Source organism: Mus caroli, chromosome 12, assembly GCF_900094665.2.
Source record: "Mus caroli chromosome 12, CAROLI_EIJ_v1.1, whole genome shotgun sequence".
Taxonomy (NCBI): domain Eukaryota; kingdom Metazoa; phylum Chordata; class Mammalia; order Rodentia; family Muridae; genus Mus; species Mus caroli.
Window position 1 is genome coordinate 98,292,307 of NC_034581.1, and position 22,425 is coordinate 98,314,731.

The 22,425-nt window shown below is 45.0% G+C and overlaps 1 protein-coding gene across 4 annotated transcripts; it reads right to left on the reverse strand.

Annotated features, from left to right (window-relative positions):
* Positions 1–1,011: 1,011 nt before the first annotated feature.
* Serpina6 (serpin family A member 6) lies at positions 1,012–11,448 on the reverse strand. Of its 4 annotated transcripts, XM_021178754.2 has the most exons (7): positions 11,272–11,404; positions 10,513–10,672; positions 9,067–9,107; positions 8,187–8,797; positions 6,236–6,506; positions 2,953–3,097; positions 1,012–1,412 (listed from the first exon to the last, which is right to left on the reverse strand). In XM_021178754.2, the coding sequence occupies exons 4-7, from the start codon at positions 8,776–8,778 to the stop codon at positions 1,227–1,229; spliced, it is 1,194 nt and encodes a 397-aa protein (XP_021034413.1). In that variant the 5' UTR covers positions 8,779–8,797; positions 9,067–9,107; positions 10,513–10,672; positions 11,272–11,404; the 3' UTR covers positions 1,012–1,226. The 4 variants fall into 4 exon arrangements, with proteins under 4 accessions (XP_021034413.1, XP_021034414.1, XP_021034412.1 ...); XM_021178755.2 differs by lacking the exon at positions 10,513–10,672; XM_021178753.2 differs by lacking the exon at positions 9,067–9,107.
* Positions 11,449–22,425: the final 10,977 nt, after the last annotated feature.

The window sequence follows — 22,425 nt, forward strand, 5'->3', positions numbered from 1 at the left end:
AATTAATAAAATATTCCCCCTATTAATTTCAAATGGCACTTTTGACTCATGCCAATTTTTTAATAAATTTCCATTTATAAAAGAATGCATATTATGAAATGGTATTACAAGTGCAACACACGCACATAGTATATTTAAGGCTGGGTGGGACTATGAACTTGATTGGATTATTCTTTGGCTTGCAAAAAATGAAGCAAAACAAAAATGAAAACAAAAGGAAACCATAACCACGATGAGACAGAAACAACGTTCTGCTCACAGTCACAAGGGGCAGTCTGGGTAGAGGCAGGGGAACTGCCTCAGCATGGCTGGCCCAAGCCTTGGGGGTTTGCATCAGTGGTGTGTGTGTGTGTGTGTGTGTGTGTGTGTGTGTGTGTGTGCGCGCGCGCGCATGTGTGCACACGCTGATTTTGAAGTAGGAACAGAAGAAGCATCAAGAATTAGAATTGATACTACACATCTGCTGCTTTCCCCTCTGCTAACTCTGTGCCGGTCACCATGCCAGACTTCATCTGTCATCTCTTTCACTGTGCATCCAAAAGTTGCCAGCCCCTCTTTCTAAAGACAGCCAAACTATTCTGGTTTTATCTTAGGAGCACTCTGTGACCTGGCTGGGCTCTGTCTCAGGCTAATCTCCCTCTGATGCCATACACTACACTTGACCTGTGAATGAGATCCAAGATGACCCATGTTCTTGTTCCCATCAGAAAGAGGTGGCTTTGTTGGCTGGACTCACCTCTCTTGCAGTAGGACTATATATTATGGACTGAACGTCTCACTGATTCATTTGAAACCTAGTATTTGAAACCTTTCAGGGAGTCACATGATGTCACATGTCATGAACCTTCATGAAAAGGGTGGAACCTTCATGAATGGGACTAGTGCCCTTATGAAAGATCCTAGAGAGTTATCTCTGCTCTTCCCCCATGTGAGGACAGTGATAAGGCAGCCCCCATGTATGAATCAAGAGAGGGGACACCCTCTTCAGAATGCAAATACCCAGGCACTCCAGAGTTTGCAAAAACATCCTTTAATAACTGTTACCTCTTTCTCAGTGGTCCCCTCCTGATTGATTTGTTTTGAGAGTAGCAACAAGGCCTATTCCTTACAAGATGTCTAAAAGGAGGAGCATCTGGTTGGGTTGGGGGGAGACCCTGAAGAAGACTGGGGAAAGACTTCTATGCTCTCAAAGTCAGATGGCACCATGGCTTTCCGGGACAAGCTCTTTAGGCTGGATTCATGACTTGGCTCATCATCAGGCTGCTCCATGTGAACTTGTCAAAGGCCAGGAAGATGAAGGGCCTGTTGTACTTGAGGGTGAATGATTCGGAGGGCAGGTGTACAGGAGTGCCATTGGTGGCAACAGGCAGCACATTCCCTTCATCCAGTTGCAGCATGGCCTTGTGGAGTACCTGTGAGAAACACACCAAAGGCAGGAGATAAATCCCTGTCAGGAGACAGGAGCTGTTCACATCTCATCATATGGACATCTCACTGTCTGTTCCATGGAAGGTAAAACAGTCCAAGTGTTCCAAGCATCATGTGTTTGCTCTGTATCAAAGCAGCAGCTCTGACTCCAGACTGCACCTAACTTCCTCTTTTTTGGAATGATGGGCTGCACCCACCACACAAGGTCAGAGGAAGTCCTGTGCTCCATCTTGGACTCTTCTTACTAGACCCCAGGCTTCAAGAGACTCCATTGTGTCTGCCTTGCTATGGAAACAGCAGAGTGGAACTTATAGGATGTGCTTGTGCCTACTTGGCTTAGGAAAGCCTAGACTGAAGCACAAATGTAAAGCCCTGGCTGTTGGTATGTTCCCTTTAATGATTAACAGTAGATGGAGTTCTGAAGACAGCCAAATGGCCAACAGCTGCCTTAGAAAACCTGGGACAGAGCCCACCCTGGCAACTAAACATCGGATGACACCCAGTGTATTCTTTGCACCCCCTGAGGAGAACTTGCTCATCAGCTTCATTTCACAGCAAGTCTGAGGGCCTCCGCTGTGATTGGTTCCTGCAGCCAGGCATAGGCTGAGCCACTGTCGGAATGGACCTCTGCAGTAGGTCTTAAGGATTTGAGATTTTGAGTTGACAGACCGAAAGTCAAGTATTCCACTGTTCTTGATGTTGTCAATGATTGTTTTTGCTAACTCTGTGAGCATTTTGAGCTCTTTGCCCTTTCTGAGTTAAGGATCCCTCAGCATTGGGACGTGTATGAACTTGAAACTTCCATCAGTGGTCAATGTCCTGTAGGGCTTAGAACAGTCAATCCTTCAGCACTTCTAGTTCAGTAATACTGAAAAAGATTCCTTTTTGTTTCTTTAAAATAAATTCATTAATGGTAAGAAGGAGAATTTTGTGTGGCTGAGCCTTCTCAAGGACTTTACTCATTCACACAACACATTTATTGAACTCATACATCACTAAGTAAGGCTTCCCTGAACCCAAAACCCTTGTGTTTGGAGGACAGTGTACATATCTGAGTAATGGAAACAGATCCAGATCCTAGTACAGGTACATAGTAGATAGTCAATCAAAATGTTCTGAACAAAGTTATGAATTCAGAATATCAAGCTGAAGACTGAAACATGAAATTGAGTAGAAGACCTGGAATGATATTAATGAGACCTTCACCCTGTCTTCTGTTTCTTTTTGCCAGGGGTTGCAGTCACTTCTATCATGACAACTTTGTTTTCCAATGTCCATCCTCTTTGAGGATTCATGGGATTGGTAGCTGTTCATCCCATGGTAGCCAAGATGGCTATGACTCTCCCTAGTCATTAGCTTTCTGTGTGGTTGTTTTCTTGCTGAGTTTACTGAACTGTGCTTGAAGGGCCTTGGACCTGGGGTTTTCCCACTTGGGACCTATGGGACCTTTAACAAACGGGTTGTGTTGTTTACTATTAAGATTTTTTGGTGTAGATTTTGGAGAAAGGCTCCCAAGACACTTACCGTTAATGTCAAGGGAGTGTCTTTGGTGGTGTCTGCGAAATCAGATTGATTGGTGAACAAATCCTTAATGCCCACATCTGCCAGCACATCTTGAAGGTCATAGGTATCAGACATGGAGAATTTGGGGATGTACAGGTTCATCTGCCTGTCCAGAGTGAAGCAAAAGAAGTTAGAGGGTTCAAGGCTAGGCCTGGCAGTAGACAGCAGCATATCCTTTCCCAGAAAGATGTTTACTTCTCTGTGTGATCCCACCAGCAATTGTACCACCAGCCTGACTCACTCATTAGGGATACAGGGAAAGTATCCCCTGGATGATCCCTTTCAAGAGAACATTATTTAAGTTGTGGTATTGTTATTACTTGCTGGATTTACTCAGGTTTACAGGTAGAGATATCAAAAACATCAGAACAGAAATATACAGTTTGGTGACAAAAGTAACTTCTCCTGGATAACTATCCTGAGGATCGGATGGTTTTAGATAAAGTGATCATATTTTTGTTAAGGAGATTAACATTGTTAACAAGAAACCAGGAAATCTACACTGGGATAACAGAAAAGAGTGAGTGCAAGTTCCCACTCACTCATCAAGAGCTCTAAATTATCACTTGAAATGATAGCACCTGAAATAACAGAGCTTTCAAGATACCTGTAAGAAAATTGCTGCCTAGAAAGGTATCTTTTAAGTATCAGACACAACGGCACACATCTGTGGTTCAAGGGGTGGTGTCTCAACCTGGCAGCAGAACCTGGCATCATCCACATTGTAGAATTTGGTAGGCATATAAGATGTAAAATTGAAGTGTTGTAGAGTTTGGCACCAAGTTTCCAGAAAGTCTCTAAGCCAAACAATGTATAGTATAGATATTCTATGCAGAGCTTCAGAGCAATGGAGACCCCAGAATGGATATGTTGAATATGACAGGACCTTGGGGATAGCTGCCAAGGAAAACTTTAGGCTCAGAGTAGAGTCCTCCCAGGAGAGAGATTACATCATCTATAGGCAGAAAAAAGTAGAGAAATGGAGCTACCCAAAGCTGTTGGAGCCTAGGTCATGCCACCAAGAGGTCAGACATGAAATTGCAGGATATTGTTTTTGTCTTTCTGAGTTTCAGTCTTGCTTTGTTCTATCTCTTCTCTCCCAATCTACATTTTTGTAATTGGATATTTTACTCTGTAATGTTGTATATTAGAAGTATGTAAACTGGTTTCTTTATTTTACAAGGACTTACAGTCAAGATAATTGCCTTGAGTATCAAAGAAACATTTGACTTTTGAGCAGTGTCAATACTGTTAAGCCTATTGAATTTTTAAAGAAGTATTACATTCATTTTGCATTATGAGGTGGTTATGCACATATAGGGGCAGTAATGGGATTTAATAGTTTAAAAGTGATGTTTTTGAGTATTAAGTTGTCAAGGGGTGGACTTGTGATGATTATTCTTCATTGTTGATTGAATTTTAGAATAACCTAGGAGATACACTTTTGGGGGTATTTGTGACGGTGGTTCCAGAGAGGTTTAACTGCAGATGGAGGACCCATCCTAAATAAGAGTTGGGTGTCTTGACTGAACAAAAGGGGCAAAAGGGAGCCAGTGTTCTGCTTCACTACAGATGGGCCCAGAAACAACAGCCACATTATTATGGACTGAAGCCTCTGAAACAGTAGACAAAACCACATCTTTCAATCTTTTAAAATGATTCTCTCTAATATTCATGATAGCAATGAAGAAAGAACCAACACAAAAAAAGGGTACCAGAAGTGGGGTGATTTCTGTGAATACCTAATGATGTCATTTAGAAGTCCTGAGAACTGGCTTGAGGAATTTGGAAATGCTTGGAGATATGGGCTAGAGAAGCTCTAGAAGTCTATAAAAAAGAGCCAAACATGTGATTAGGGTGGGATTTCAGAAAACAAGAATGAGCCATATCTATGTAGGACCCATATGGTCCTATAGAAAGAGTAAGGACTGCTCATGTTTGAGTTTCAAGTGAGAACAGAGCTGAGTGAGAAGCAGAACAAACAGATGTCCATGTTACATTCTGACAATCAACTTATCTACTCTTTGGTCCATGCCTTGAGACTTGCATGGATTTAAAGAACTGGACATTTCTAGGCAGCTCGGTAATCAGCCCATGACATGGGCTCTGCTGGCTGCTTTTGGCCAGGTTTGCAGTAAGATTGAGAACAAAAGAGAGGAGTGTAAATTTGGTTAGAAAAAGAGCATATTAAAAGTTGTGAACAGGGAGGGGGGTATGGTTGTTAAAGACATCTTTACAATTACAAAGAAATGAACCTGGACTTTGTATCACAATCTTATAATCTTAGCAACTCCAGACCCCAAAGCAGGAGTTTGATGTGTCATGTGTCAAAGCCTGCTTGAGGTACAGAGTGAATTCACAGCCAGTCTGGGTAAACCCTACCTTTAAAAAGGGGTTATTGAAAATACAGTTTAGTAGTAAGTTACAAAAAAGAGACCCTTGGTTTAATTCTGAATATTGAATTTTGAAAATGAAAGAGGAGCCATGCCTTGAGGTTAGATCATACACACACACCACAGGGTCCAGATGTGAAAGTATAAACTAATTTACAAGACATTTCCTTAAGAAAATAATACAGGGGGCTGGTGAGATGGCTCAGTGGGTAAGAGCACCCGACTGCTCTTCCGGAGGTCCAGAGTTCAAATCACAGCAACCACATGGTGGCTCACAACCATCTGTAATGAGATCTGACTCCCTCTTCTGGTGTGTCTGAAGACAGCTACAGTGTACTTACATATAATAAATAAACAAATCTTAAAAAAAAAGAAAATAATACGGCTAGAGCATCATGATCACACTGGGCACCTACACAGTTGTTTCTCTATGATTTTTTTCACTATAGTCAGTTGCCCAGGATGCAAATGCCAATTGCATTGTGCTTTACAGAGGACCCAAAGATCTGCAGTGAAGCTTGCTTTATAATAAGTCTGCAAAGAAAATAGAAAAGTGGGGAGATTAGTGTTTGTGAGCTCTCTCTAAGGAATTGATATAAGAATATAATATACGAGATGGATATGGCTGTAAAATTCACAAGAAAGTGGGACTGGACTTGTGGTATGTCCCAAATTACCTCTGGATAGAGGGATTGTAACTATAACTTCCAGGTTAGAGAATCTTACAGCCTATGAGGAACATAAGACCTGAGTGTGTGCAGAGCTGTATATTGGAGAGAGAAAAGTCTACCTGCCTCATTTTCTAGAAACATATGCCTTACAGAAGCATACATGCTGGCAACAGGGCTTACCTTGGAACCACAAGCTTGCCCCACCTATCAATTGTGTCCCGATTAAGTGCAGCGATGACAGTGTCCATCTGGCCCTGGTCTGGAAGAATGATGAATGTAGTTCCATTTCCTACATAATTCATCTGTACCATCTGGCAGGGGATCGCCGAATCACGGAAGTAACTAATGTTGCCTGACTGGACCATCATGGGCACCTTCACTGTGCTTGTCTCATTCACATAGAAGTCCTCCTCTCTAGTATTTTCTGGGCTGAAGGGAAGTTTCCATATTCCTGGGAAGATGTGAGGGAGAAGAGATGGAGCAGGTATAGATCATTAGGTTTGCAGACCTAGAAATTAAAAATAACTCTTGGATACCCTCTCTGGGTCAGCAGATCATCAACTCTTCCTGCAGAAACCATCTATGCAGCTGCCTGCAGTGTGCCAGGAATGGCCCCAGATTTCCAGAAATCTGATGATCCCCAGGGGCTTAATGCCTGTTCTACAAGCAACTGAGTGGAGCATCAGCAGGAGGCTGGGTTGTTCTTTTCCCTTCCTCTCTGATCTCTGAGGATTAGCTATGCTTGAGATTGTCTACCAAACCCAGGAGGTTGGAGGTGAGGAAAAAGGTAAGAGAAAAAAACGGCCTTGAGCCTTGCATTTAGGGTAGTTCCCACTTAAGCTAGATGCCTGCCTGGGCCTCTGGGTCAGAAGTTGGCCTCAGCTCTGAGAATTCTGGTGGTCCTAGAACTCAAGCTGAGAACTCAGGGTCTCTGGTAAGAAGAGAGAGGAGCTGATTTTAGGGGAAATGAACCACCTTGACAGTGTGGTCAATTCCTGGGAGGAGGCTCACACCTCTGCTGCTTGGAAAGAGGGCAGGCAATGAGGCTTCCTGTGTATTGAGTCAGGATACAGTATGCCTTCAGGCTCACAGTCCCCTCTCACCTTCAGCTGCGGGGTCACCATCCAACCTGTTTGCTTACCAGTCAGTTCTGACAGAATGGCGCCCCTTAGAATGAGTCAAAGCTTGTCTGATTGCAGAACCCACCCCCCCTCCCTCAGCCTCTTCTGTCAGGAGCTAGCTCCTAGCAGTGTGACCCATTCCATTTTCCTGACTTCCATAGTTGTCAGATAACAAATGCATACAGCTATTCATCTGCCAACATTGTCACAGCACTATTGGAAGGCTCACATGGGCTTCAGTGGAGGCAAGATGCTCAAGGACAGGAGAGGAATTTGGTATAGTCAGTCCTGAGAGAGAGGTGTTATGGGGTGGGGGAGAATGTGTGTGTATATGTGTTTGCATATTTGTATGTGTGTGTGTGTGTGTGTGTGTGTTTGTATATCAGTGTTGTATGTGTGTGCTGTGTTTGTTTATTTGTGTGTGTTCTCTGTATATGTTTGTGTGTGCATGAGTGCTCTGAGTGTCTGTATATATATTTGTGTTTGTGCATATCATGATTAGCATTGTGAATGACATGTTCAGCAGCCTTCCTGTCCACACCACTAGTTCATTCTTTCTCACCCCTTGTTGTGACATAAAAACCTGTTCCCCAAGGTTGCCTAATGTCCCTGGGAAGGTGGAAGTATCACCTTCCCCTGAGAATCTGTGCTGTACAAGAATTACAGATCTGATTCTCCAGAATGGGGTGCCTCCAAAGCAACATTAGATTGGTGGAGGGGGACACAGTGATGACACCTTCTGGGCTGTTCTGTAGAGGTTTTGTTCCAGGAGGTCAGTCACGAGTTCTGGAATCTATAATTTTAACAACTCTTTCAAGAAGTGTTCAAGCACAGCACTGTGGATATCCTAGTTCCAACCTGGTAGAGACTGGCATGTGTTAGGAGGCAGGACCTGGTCAGAGATGGCTGAGAGCTCTAGACCATTTCAAGTGGGATAGCTTTGGGGGCTCTAGAGAGATCTGTAGTGGAGTGGAACTTAGAACGGTAAGGGGGGTGGGTGGAAGAAATACCTTTGAGGAAGATGTAGTTGACCAGGATGAGGGTGGCTGAACTATCCAGGTCTGAGACCACATGCTCAATTTTCCCCCGTGTCTTATTCTTGACATGACTGTTGATCTGTTCACTGGCTTTAGTCAAGTCCTTGGAATGGATGGTCAAGGCCTCTGACTCATAATAGTGTTTAGTGTCTGCTAAGAATGAGTCTTTCAGCTTCAGGTTCTGGAGGAGGAACATGACATTGCCCATGTTCATCTCCAAGCCAGTGTCAGACTGCTGGAGAAGAGAATTGAGGTACCGGAAACCCTGGTGGATCTTAACTTCAGATTTCTCTGAGATGTTGAAGCCCAGGTTCTGGAGAAACTGGGTGGAGCCCCTGGTGCTTAGGGACAGCATGGCCAGGGCCATGGAGATGCTCACTGGGGAGATTAAGGTATTCTTGTCGGAATTCAGGGCCACCAGGCGTTTGTACAAGTTGAAGGCAAAGTCAACATTGGTGGGAGCCAGGTCTCGGTGAGAACTTGAATCCTCATCAGTGATGGCCTGGGTGGTCCAGAGGCCACTGGTGCAGAGCCAGAAGAGACAGGTATACAGGGCGGGCGACATTGTTTTGGTTGACCAGGTCCTGCCAAATCAACAGTGCTAGTTAGGCCTTATGGCAGTCACACAGTCAGGGGCACATGGCACTGAGAATGAAAGGCCCATTTTGTCCCCATCCTTCCTTCACCTTTAATGTGACCCAGGCAATCACACCAGAGCCATGGGCTTCTGGATTCTCATTTGGAGAAGTGATTTACTCAATGTGGTTGCTAAGTGCCTGACACACCACATGAGCATTTTGCCTATATTCTCATGCAAGTTTAAAAATAAAAATCTCAAAATAGACTTTATTACCTTGTCTGTAGGCAGCCAGAAACTTGGATAGGTTAAAGTACCTATACAATTCAACATGTAAGAAAAACAAGCAAACAAACAAATATGGTCAACCAAGGATCTATATCTGACTAAGCTTACCTTCAACCTGAGGGCTTGCTAAACCACACTCAGTCTGAACATTACTAAACTCTGCAAAATGGGTTTCCTTTGGATTCCAGATCAGAATGAAGTCATTGGACATCAACTGGAGGCAATTGGCAAGCTGGGGGCCGTTGGGATCTTTACTGTGCAAACCCACCTTTTTACATTCTATGTAATTTTTAACAGCCTTGATGTTGACTTGTTGATGGGCTCTGTGTTAATCAGTGCCTATAGCAAAAAGGAGCTTCGCTGATAAGCTAGGCTTGAGAGTCACAATAGGCTCTCCATTGATAGCGTCTGGGAGAGAGAATCAGTTCTCTTTAGTAATGCCACTCCTGAGATACTAGCCATACTTCAGTAGATGGCCCTACTCCTGTGTACATATTGGCTACATGAAGCAGCCACAGTATCCTTTTTTTTAAAAGAGCACATGAAGTTGGGAGGGATGTAGGACATTGGAGAGTTGGATGGGAGGAGAGGCAGTGGTGAGCAGATTTGGTCAGAACCCACATCCCTGTATAAAATTTTCAGACAAAAAAAAATTAGCCATGGATCAAAATTAGACATCAATGTTTTGGGAGTTACTCAATCCAGAAAGATAGCATCTGTGACTGAAGTGAGATCAGGATAGGACACTGCTGTGCAGGAGCCGAGTTGACAGGAGTTCCAGTGCCCCTGCGAGATTCACCCTCACTGATACTGGGGGCTAGAGGTCCTCAGGACCCAGTCCTTCTTACGTTGGACTGATCACCATCTGGCTGCAGCATGGCTGAGCATCACAGGTCTCCATCCTCCACCCCTGCACACCACATTCTTACTCTGTTGCAAGCCAGGTTAGAGGTTAGGGCAGGACAGGGCAGGGCAGGGCAGGCCACTACAGTCCCTTAGTGTTTGCTGAGCTCTGTCCTGGCCTGAGACCTGGAGATAAAGATGGCCCTCCTCTGACTGCCCCATGGGGCTCCCCTCTAGGCCCACCCCTTCCTTTTCTCCCCATCTCATTCCCTCTTGGCCTTTGAGACTCAGGTGCTTAGTTACTGCCTCCAGGAAGCCTTTCTTCTCCCCTTCTCTCTGCCCCTGTCCTTGTTGGTTTCATCTTGGTTTCAGCACCGGGCTATACCTGTCTATGAATCCCCTTTGGGGAAGGAATACCCCAGTCAACAATTGGCTGGGCCTTCTTTCTCTTCCTGCTGTTTCTGGGTGCAACTGTGTGCCTCATTCTCCCTGTATCAAACCTACAGGCTGGAGAGTAAATCCTCCTGCCTCAGAAGACGGTTGTGAATGCCTGGTGTGGCTGTCATCAGTGCATGATTTACGCAGACTCACTTCATGAGGCATCCTGCACCTCATTGTAGAGATGGGACACCAGAGCTAGGTGATGTAGAGCTTCCGTGTAGGTCGGGGTGTGCACCTTCAGAGAGAGTCACACCTCTTGCTTTCTCTACTGAAAACCACATGGCCAGCAAGGTGGCTCTTTAAGGCCAGCCTACAAAAAAAAAAAGACTAAGGGTCATGTGTTTCTTCCTAGTAATATCCTCCTTGCCACGCCTCTCTGAAGTGCCTTGGATCAGGCGGGGATTTAGGCATCATAGCACGTGGTATGATGCAGAGAGAAGCAGGTCATTCTCCCTCCAGCTGTATCACCCCCCACTACACGTTACTGAGTTACTATGGCATGGGGTGTGGGCACTCTTTAGAGGGTCCCTGCGTATACCACCTGTGCACTACAACCCTACTCAATAGTGCTGCCTGGCACTAATCCATCTCAGCTCTGAGAGTCCCTCTCATTCCTGGATGCTAAAGCACCAGGCAACAGGTAACAATAAAGTATAACCCCAGCTCTCAGTGACAGCCTCCTGCAAGGTAAGAAGCCCAAGGGAAATCAAAACCAAGTGGCTGAACCACAGACTATGGGATCCGAGAAGTCCTCCACATGGTCGCCTCGTGCCACAGCTAGCTACCCTCATGTTCATCTATTAAAAATCTCAAGCAAGCAGGCACTGCTGTGTTCTGGAGTGCAGCAGATATAGAGGCAGGGACCCTGGTAGGAGCAAGAGGCACAGAGTACTGTCAGGGGTGACTCACATCTGCTGTGGGCTCCAGCTGTTCCTTCTGGCTCTGCTTTGCTGCCTGGAATCCTAGCACATGTACAGTAAGGCTTCGGGGAGACTCCCCACTAAATCTTGTTTGCTGGTGTCTTGCTGGTTAATGGTTAGAGGAGGGGGGCAGTGGCCTTCACCATTTGGTGGCCCCCACCCCCCAAGCATCAACCAATGGGAAGCTTTATAGAAAGTAAGGGTAAACACAGCAATTCTGCAAATCAGCTCGACATTGCATGCTGTCCCCTGAAGTTTTATTTTTAATATCAAAGTGTGGCTAGAGTTGCGTCAGGGTTCGTGGTTGTCCTGTGCCATCTGGCAGGGGACTCATTGGTGTCATTGATAAGCACCATGGCATGGACTCTGTGAGGAGCCAGGTGTCTTGGCACCAGGAGGGGAAGAATCAGGCAAGGGTAGGGGAAACAGAGATGCATGAATGAATGTGTGACCGTCCAAGGATTTTCCCTGGGTTATCTCAGGCCTCCCAAGGAGTCACTGAGCAGACTGCTATGATTTCCCTTCTTTATGAGATTGACTTGACCTAGTTGTGTTTTTAATTGAATTTTTCCTGTTGTCACCAGGGGTTAAACCCAAGACCTTATACATGCTGGTCAAGGGCTCTGTCACTGAGCTCTATACCTTAGCAATGTCTCTTCTTTAAAGAAGGAAACTGAGAAGGGCTGGAGATGGAATGAGCTGCCCTGCAGCCAATTCCCTCCTGAAGTCCAGCTCTCTTACTCTCACCCATGATCTGTTTACTCTCCAGATCACTTTTGTTGCAGGAGGCACACATCAAAGAAATACTATTTGTGTTTATTTTTTTTTCCTTTATAAATAGGACTTCCAAGGAGTGGAAAGGCTGCAGGGTCTCCAGTCAGTCACTATCTTTCTAATCCTTCTTCTCCTCTCATTCCGTAGTACTTCTGTTACAGTTGGGAGAAAGAGCCTGCCAGTGCCTTAGCTGGTGCGATCTCGTGGATCTCACAGGCTAAAAGCAAAGGGAAAATTTATGTGTGTATGTATGTACGTATATATGTGTATGTATGGCCTCACAGTTTCTTTCAGCCCCTCAGAGAACTGTGGACAGAAGTATTTGTCTGTCCCTGCACCAACCACAGGGTCCAAGGGAATGTGCCTCTGTGAATACCCACCATGAACCCTGAGCCCTGGGGCCTCAAGTGCAGAGCTCTGTGTCCCAAACCCTGAGCCTACAGCCCACAGCCCTGTGCTTGATTGACAGCAGCAGCACTTCTAAACAAGGATGAAGGGCGCTGCTCCCATAGGAAATAAGGAAGGTTAGAGGTCATGCCTCGAAGTTTGGGCAGGCCAGTTTTGTTAATAATTGTTGCCCCTTTCAAGATTTCTATTTTGTAAGTCAATTTTGGACGTTATTGCCAAAGATTTGTCTCATCTTGATTTGTAGATTAAATATTTTTCATAGCTAGCTGAGTGTACTGGTATGCTCCTTTAATTCCAGCACTGGGAAAGCAGAGTCAGGTGTGTGATATCGTGTTGTGAACTCCAACAGTCCTGAGCCACCCGGCTTCCACAGGCTGGTGTTAGCAGCCCACATAGACTGGCTCCTGGGTGGACTTTGTTCATTTCCTATAGCTTTTCTTAGCAGATATCCCCCATTCCTGGTATCTTCCACATCCTGGGATATCCACTGGTGCTCAAATGGTACATCCACAATTCATGACATTATTACTCATCCCAGCGGCTCTCTTGGAGGGGGGGGGGAATTTGCTCCTACTGCATGCAGTTCAGCTCCCTGGCCTTCCATAAAAATGTGTGTGGATGCCTAAATGAACCTGTAACTCTTCTACTCTTCATATCTCTAAAGCCAGTACCAGTGTGGATGATGTGAGGGTCAGCCAGGTGGAGAGAATCATGAAAGACTTGGGAAGTCAACAGAGAACTCACAGCACTCAGGAAATTCCTGAAAGTTACAAGGTTCACAAGGCCCCTCCTCAAGGTTAAATAACTGGTAACAATTACTGGGTAGAGGAGACTCTTCTACAGGCTGAGCACCCTGCAAGTCATGTCAGGAGCTCCCAGGAGTCTGTTTTTGTGGCCCACCATGCATGCTAGTATAGGAGCTTTGTTGACGTGGGTGATTTGAGTCACCCCTGCTCCTGTGAGAAGGCCCAGTAACCTTACTAGTTCACTAAGTGAGACTTGCTTGCTATCTTTTCTTGGGTCTGTCACAGTGGGACTTTTTCTAAAGGAAAATCACAACAGCAGTGCTCTTTGGAATCTCATGTTCAGAAAAACTGGGCACAGGCCTTGCCTGGCATGGGCAAGATCATGCCAAGCCAAAGACTACAGCGATCAGTTTTCAGAGAAGTCTTTTGGCTGGCCTTCCCCGACCAGGCTATTTACTCAAGGAGTCATGAGCTATGTTGGCAAATACAGATGTTAACCAGTGTCATTGGTCAGTGTGTGGTGACATAGGGAGGCTGGGTGTTCTCTCCAGGGGGTTTCCAATGCTTCTCTTAAATCCTGAATTGAGAATATTGAACATGGGTTGGGGTGTTACTGACACTAGAACCTCTCTTTTGGGTCAAGAGACCCACCTATGTCCTTTCCTGTTGGTCATAGACACTTGGGGCCACCTATCCTTACTCTTGGGTTGCTGAGCCAGGTCCTTCTCAAGTCCCCATCAGCCCTCCTTATCATGGGCAGGCCACTTTCCACAGCTTTCCTACTGAGGGGGCCTGAGTCTATTCAGTCACCTTTGTCTTCCTTCTCCCTTCATACCTCGAGTTCAGCTTTGCTCTTCATCCAGTGGCATGCAGCTCACTGAGCTGAGTGTTATGCCTGGCACCTCTCACAAGCTCCCAGCTCTGCTGTTGGGTGTGTGTTGACTGACTAGCTTGTCCTTTCAAGAACCCTATCGGGTAGATGTATTTTCATCCAGGGAAACATAACAAGAGTAAGAGCTTGGATTCAAATCCAGATCTCTCACTTCAGTGGTCCCTAGGATCATCGCCGTCCCCAGAATCTCTCTGGAATGCGATGAAGGTAGCACAAGTAATGCATTAAAAGAGCATGGGATAGTGTTGACATATTGTAACTTTACTTATTATGGATGCCAGGGAGTGTTGCTACCTCCACTGGGCATTCCAACTGGCATAGATGTCAGACAAATTTCCTAAGAAACGTGTTGGCGTGACCATTTCAAATGGACTATGAAATGAATTCGAAACCATGTACCATAGCCAGAGTCCATGCTCCTCCCACTAGCCTCTACTGTCCTATCTTTGTTCAGCTCTCTCTTGCTATGTCTCACACTGAGGCAATGGCGATGGCAGTCCAGGTTTTAGCCAGTGGAACTTTATGGACCACATCTGGAGTCGGAGTCTAAAGGAGGAGGTTGAGTTGGGGGAGAGTGATTGCCTGCCATTTGTTCAGATGTGTCCCAGGCACTCACAAGTTAGCTGTGGACCAAGTAACTTCCAGAAACGTAAGGTAAAGGAGACGGATTGTCTCTCCTGCGGGGAACCGAGTTCTGCCCGGAGCTCTCTCATGAGCAAGATCGATGACCTTGCACAAGTTGCCTGAATTCTCTGAGGCTCAGCTTGTTTGTTTTCCGCTTCTGTGAGGAAACACTAGCAGCTGGGAAACTTTAAGAAGAAAAAAAGCCAGTTAATTCACTTTCACTTTACAGTTGTGGAGGCTCCAGGGCAGTGTTCCTCAGCCTTCCTCATGCTGCTGCCCCCATGTTGTGGTGACCCCACCATAAAGTTATTTCATTGCTACTTCATAACTATTTCTCTACTGCTATGGATCATCTTGTAAATAGTTTTGGAGATAGAGGTCATGACCCACAGGTTGAGAATGGCTTCTCTGGGGGTGGGGGCGGGGCATTTCAAGGACATCATCTTGGTCCTGGTGAGAACCTCAGTGTTGATAATACCACAATGGTCAGAGCACTCACAGATGTGAAAGATCACAAGGCAAGACAGGCAGCCAGAAAGTAACTGGGGAACCAAATAAGGACCCACAAGACCTACATTAACCCCTTCTTGGAGAACAACCTCAATTAACCAAGAGTTTTCCATTAGGCCTTATCTGTTAGAAGTCATATCACCTCAATACCAAAATCCCAAACTGTAGACAACAGGTGCATCCAGATCATGACTTTTAGCTTTTTAAAACTTTGTAGTGCTGTATTGTGATATGTGATTGTGTGTGTGTGCGCGTGTGTGTTTTATGCATGTGCACACACACATATGCTGGACAATATATGGAGGCTAGACATTAACTTTAAAATGCCTTCCTTAATTAATTAATTCTCAGTTTTTGCCGTGATTAAACTGAAACTGTGATATTCAGGCATGGTGGCATGTGTCTTTAAATCTCAGCCCCTAAGAAACAGAGGCAGGCAGGTCTCTGTAAGGCCAAGGCCAGCTAGAGCTACACAGACAGAATATCTCTTTCCTTCTTTCCTTCCTCCCTTCCTTCACACCACACACACACACACACACTCACACACACACACACACACACACACACACACAGAGAGACAGAGAGACAGAGAGAGACAGAGACAGAGAGAGACAGAGACAGAGAGAGACAGAGACAGAGAGAGACAGAGAGACCTTGGGAGATGCATAATGAGTCACTTTCTATCAAAGACAAGTAGGCCCAGACAACCAATGCCTGGGAGGCACTTCAGAGGACATAAGGACAACTTGGTAAGCTGTTTCCATCTTGGCTGCCATCTTGGGTCTGGTGTGGTACATCCTGGATTATTGTGGTAGGGGTGTTTGGAGCTGTTTGAACAGAGAAAAGTAGAGCCATGGTGATTAGTGGTGTCTGCCATGGGCAGGAGGGCAGAAGGACTGGCATATAGACCAGTGCTTGCCATTCACAGAGGCCAGAGCTCTTGTCATGGAGATGAGGAAGTATAGGTTGGAAGAACCTGAACCTTCCCAAGGGCCACCTCACTGGAGTCAAAATGAGAATTATTTAATAAATCTCATTTTCTGTGTTCTATGCTCCATACCATGCCTTCTCTGGGCACTGGTGGGAAGCCATAACCAGTTCTTAGCCTGTCCAATGGGAATAAACACCTGGTAGCAGCTGGATATTGATTCTGATCTCTACACATGTGCACCCACATGCCTCTGACCTTCACCTGCCTCTGTTTATTGAGCAAACATGCCTTTGAGCCAGTTTACTGAGCCTCACCTGGCTAATCTCAGTGCTGTTTCAGGGTGGCTGCCCCCACTGCTTGAGCACCCACTGCATGCTTGGAGCTTTGGGTGCAGCACCATATTTAAAAAACAACCTCAAACCCTAGAAGGCATTAAGATACCTCTGCCTTTGTGAAAGGCAAAGAGGAGTTCACGTGTATTACCCAGTCAGACACAGCTCATGAGTGGCTAGCTCAAGGCATGGCCTCCAAGCCAAAATGCTTCTTCTTGGATGTCCTTATTTTGGAAATACCATTGGGTGCCCAAAGTCAGTCATGGTAATAACTGCACGTTTATTGCCTCTGTCCTGGACATGGGTTTCCCTTCAGATCCCAGGGGATGACACTCCTCCATCCTCTCATTCCTCCCAAGGCAGATGTTAGTTCATGTTCATTTCCTGGGTTCCCAACTTTGCAAGAGGAACCTCCTTCTCCCAAACCCTACTGACTGTACTCCTTACATGGATACTCCAGCTCAGGAACAAAGATCTGCTCAGGATGTGTTAGTATCCAGGTCCCTTCTCCTATGAAGACTAGGCAAAAGTGTCTATGTGACTATGTCGTGAGGGCCACAGTGGAATACCACACAATGGGTGGCTCAACATCTGGAATTCCTTGTGTCTGCCAGCACTGCTGGGTTTTAAATTCCCTTCTTTGCTTCCTGGCATCATCAGGCACCTGTGCATGCTCACCTTGCATTTTCCCGTCTTGAACTTAGAACCCATCATTTGTCCAAGAAGTTCCTGTCTCAGTATTGCGAATGACATTAGAGACAAGGTCTCAGTTTTACACATGCTCCTTGCAGCCTCTTGCTGCTGTTTCTCTCGATTCTCAGCAAACTCCTTAGGAACGTGCCTGTGGAGGTCAGAGGACAAGATGTGGGAGTTCTATTTTTCCACCCATATAGGTCTCTGGGAACCCAAGTTGGCAGGCAGCAAGTAATTTCACCTTACCTGCTGAGGTAAAGGTAGGTCACCACAGATCAGCTTAGATTCACCTGAATTTCCAGTCACCACCCACGCAATCCAGGCTTCAGTGAACTTCCTTCATATGCCTCCTTTGGTATATATACGTTTAAAAGTGTCTGAAGGGTCCAGCTTTACCCCTGTGGGTCATGCCTTAGTAACTAGACCTTTGACCTTTGACCTTGTACTCTTGACACATATGCACTCTTCCCTCATCTTCTCAGTGAAGTGACTTCCCCTAGTTTTAGCACAGGGGGGGTCTTGTTCCATGCTTTCCACCCTGAGATCCACAGTTGCTAGATGGTTTTTTTCAAAGTCACACATTTCAAGGTTCCTCTTTGGCTCTGTAATTTAGTTTTGGTAATGGGTTTTGGCAATATACACTGTAATGTGTCCATGGTTACACATACATCACACAAAATGCCTCCACCCCCGCCCCCCCTGCACCAGCTCCATTTCTTCATCCTTCCCTCTCCCCAGACACCTGTAACTAACTGACCTGCCTGCTGCCCCAGGCTCTTCCTTTCCTTTATGTCAGGATACTCTGACATTTCTTTAAGCTAGAAACGCATATATTACAACTCAATTTTCAAGAAGACTACGTGTCAAGGAAATTTCAATGAGAATACATGGTCATGTTAACAAATTGATCTCAGAGTGTTTGGTACTCAGAAGAAAAGGAAACTGGGAGTTAGGAAAAGGAGGAAGAGGAAATAAAGAGGAAAGAGAAAGAAAAAGGGCAGGAAGAGGAGGAAGCGAGGGAGGGGGGAGGAGGGAAGAGAGAGAGAGGCGGGGGGGGGGGGGGGGGGGGGGGTGGGAAGGCATGGGGTAGGGAGTGCATGTCTCCTTTCCATCTGAGTGCCAAGCATTCTGAAGCCAATATGTTGAAAAGATCATTCATTCTCAATTAGATTTCCTTGGCATATTTTCTTCTTGAAAACTGAATTTTAATATATGTTTCTAGCTTAAAAGANTGTCAGGTGGTTAGAACCCCTCAGCTTGGAGCCTCTCAGTTGAGTTCCTTTCTCACTGCATATACANGAAAGGCCACTGCCTTCTTTTAGGATTTCTTAAGTCAGTTCTTCTCACAGCTTTCTCTCGTTAGTCTTTAGTAATCTTCTGTTGTTTGAATGCTTAGCCATCTTCTTAGGGGCATGACAGCTGCTTCCATAGTCAGTGACTGAATTAAACCAAGAGACCTTTGAGTATAATTGTGTATGNGNNGTGTGTGTGTGTGTGNGNGNGNGNGNGNGNGNGNGAGAGAGAGAGAGAGAGAGAGAGAGAGAGAGAGAGTCTTTGTAGAATATTTTCATATTGAATTGGTAAATATCCAAGTTGATGCCTTCTTGGTCGAATAAGACTCCATCTCAATTGGAAAGATGCCTATGTTTTATCTTCTCAGTTTCCTGGAAATATCTTTTGAGGTCCAAGTTTGTTGATGTTTTGCTTTTCATGATTTGTCCTTTTATTGCTCATGTTTTTGATGTTTTATAAGAAGTTTTTGACCCAAGCTTAGGGCCTGTAAATTTAAATTAAAGTTTATTTTAAAGCTTTGATAGTTTTAGTTCTTATGGGTGTATGGACTCATTGTGAGTTAATTTTAAGTAGCGTGTAAGGTGGAATTTAAGCCGTTTGTTTCTCCCTTTCTCCTCTTCCTCACCCTCCATCCCTTATCTTCCTCTCTTACTTTCCTTTTCTTTCCTCTTTATTTCCTTTTCTTCCTTCTCCCTACAGTTCATTTCTCATAAATGTACTGCTATGTACTTGTATTATATTGTTTTCAACTTGACACAAGCTCGGGTTGTATGGGACGAGAACTTCAGGTGAGAAAATATTTTTATTAGTTTGGCCAGTAAGCTAGTTTCTGGGCAGCTTTTAAATGACTAATATGGAAGGGCCCAACCCACTGTGAGAGGTGGTATGACTGGTAGGCTTGTCCTGGGTTGTATCAGAAAGCAGGCTGGGCAATCCATGATGAGCAAGCTGGTAAGTACTGTTCCTCTGCTCAGTTCCCCCTTCCAAGTTACTGCCCTGAGTTCCGGCCTTGGCTCCTCTCAATGATGGCCTGTAACCAGGACATGTAAGACAAATAAAACCTTTCCTCCTCAAATTGCCGTGATCAATGTTTTATCATAGCAATAGAGAGTCAAATTAGGACAGAAATTGGTACCAGGAATAGGGCATTGACGTGAAAGATTTGATCATGCTTTGGAGACTGTTGGGGAAAGATTTTGAAATTTTGGCTTGAAAAAGCCATCAATGGTTCAGGATGAATGAGATACTGTGGGATGATGCTAAGAGAAATACATGCTGGGTGTGAACTTTCAGAGGGAAACAAAGTATCAGGGCTGTTCACCTGCTATATTTTATTAAGACAATGTGGAAGTGAAACTTTCCTGCTGCTTAGATTTTTTTTTTGTCAAGTTGACATAGCTACAGTTATTTAAGAAAAGGGATTCCCCAGTAGAGGAAATGTCTCCATCCTCTATCAGATTGGGACAACCAATGTGACATTTGGAGGCTAGGGATGAGAAAGTAGCTGTGATTAAGAAGAGACCAGCAGCACTGAGCTGAGATCTTCTGGTGTATTTCTCAGGGTAACACAGAGGGGATATAGCCTAGAGGAGGTCAAGGTTGCATCTCACGCTGGCCACTGACTGTGGTTAGATGGAAGAGTCTCCCACATGCTACTGGTTTTGACAGTCTGAGAGCTTCAGGATTGAGGTATGGTGGAGAGCATATGAAGCTTGGCACAGGGAGAGACACGGTAAGGTCATTGGTGAAGAATGTGCAGTCTCATTAGCAGTGTAGCCTCCAGAAGTGAAGGGATCAGCCCCCCACCCCCACCCCTGGAGGCCAGTGGTGAAGGTGTAGTGGAAAAGTCTGTGAAGACCTCAACATATTGGAGCTGTCATGACTGTGGAAAGACTACCAAGGTCAGCAGCAGCTGTGGAGTGGAGCCAACCTGAGAGGTCAACTCACTCAGCCTTTGGAACCAAGAAGATCATGAGTGAGTCCTCCATTTGGGACACTTGGTGACAGGATTTCATTTACACTGCTTGTTTCTTTGTTTTGTTTTTAGTATTTTTTTTCAGACTGTGATTGTGCTCTGAGTCTTCACTTTTGGAATGAGGAGTATACAAGATTTGTTTTTTTATTATTTTACTGGCGCACACAATTAAGAGATGTTGGATATTTTTGAAAGACTGAAGTTTTAAAGAGTATCAGTCTTTTGGAAGTTTGAATGTGTTTTATATTGTGATATTGATATTAAGATGAGTCCTTTGGAATAAAGAAGAAAAGAAAGGCCATGGTTTAATAGAGATATGTCATTTGACACATTTTTGTCTACTTTTGTAGAATTTTGCCTACGTGACATTAGGTAGGGTCATCTGGGGAGAGTGAACCTCTATTGAAAAAAAAATACCTCTATAAGATTAGCCTGAAGACAAGTCTGGGGGCCATTCTATTGATTAATGGTTGATATGGTGGTGCCTTCCAGTAGTGGTCTTTGGCAGTTTAATAAATCCGGCTGAACAAGCCTTGGGAAGCCTTGATGATTTTTTTTTGTTTGTTTTTTTATATTCAAACTCAGGTTTCATGGAAATTTCATATCCTGGGACGTTTTTTATTCCCAGGCAAACTGGAACTGGTATCACTGATTACCCTCATGTGAATTCATACAAATAATAGTTTCTAAAAGCAGTAGTAAGAATGAGCAATTTTATGTCTGTCTGATTCTATCTATCTATCTATCTATCTATCTATCTATCTATCCATCCATTTATCCATCCGTCATTCATCAGATAACTGTATCATCAGTTATCTATTAATTTCTATGTTCAGTGCTCCGTCCATGATCTATTTATTATCTCTGTGGCATCTATAGCAGCACTACGTCCCTATCTATCATCTGTACCTATGTGCCCACCTAGTGCCTATCAATCTCTCTGTTTAGATATGAGGGCAGACTATATTTAAGAGCCTAGTTGTATCCTGATTACACAAACTTGGTGACAGGGAAGGTTTGTGACTAGGGAGTCTGAGGTGAGGACAGCTGCAGCAGCATCTGAGTGAGAGATATAAAGTGCAACAAGGGCCTAAGTGGAGGGGAACCTCAGTCTGAACATGGTAGGCTCCTGATGTCCCAGGGGGGTAGACAGGGGTGGATGGCAGTAGTTGATTGTTAAAGAAGTGAGGTCATGGGAAGCAGAGAGTGCTTAGAGATGGGAGGTGGAGCAGGAGATGGGATGGGAGTGGACTGTGTGAACGAAAGGCCCATGTGAGCAGAATCACTGTACTGAACATCAGGATGGCTCAGAGGCCAGAGCTGAGGGTAAAATGAGATCGTCAGCTTGCACACAGTCTTTGCACTTCCCGAGGCAGCTGAGCCTCTAGCACGGAGCTGGATATTCTTGCACATGGGATAAGAACAAACAGGCTGGGATGGAACTGCTCTTCATGAACATGAATCTGAGCAAAGGGGACCTGCTGGAAGATGGAAGCCAAACCATATGACTCTGTGGGTGCATCGTGGTGGGGCTGAAGTGTTGCTGGAGTTGCATACACATGGAACGATCTGGAATGTTAGAAGGTAGCTGTATGTTAGGCAGGTGCTCAGCTACTGAGATCCCCTGCAGCTGGAGTCAGAAATCTAGGAGACTTTGGAGAGGCAGCAGCTGATGTAAGACTGTGTGTAACTGAAGGCACAGAGTCCCTATGATTTCCCATCAATTTGATCAGCTTGTTCACCATAGCTTATTGGCACTGTTGGGAGGGGGGAGTCACCTGACAGTAAGAACATGAATCCTGTGGGTATATCAAGAAGGTATGTTAGTGTTAACACATGCCCACATAGCCATGATGGCTGTGGAATGGTGCATATCTTGTGTTTTTGGAATGGGGCTCTGGATGTGGGAGATACTCCTCTGTCTTGATCTCTCAGTTTTACGACTGTGCTTTGTACACAGTTAGT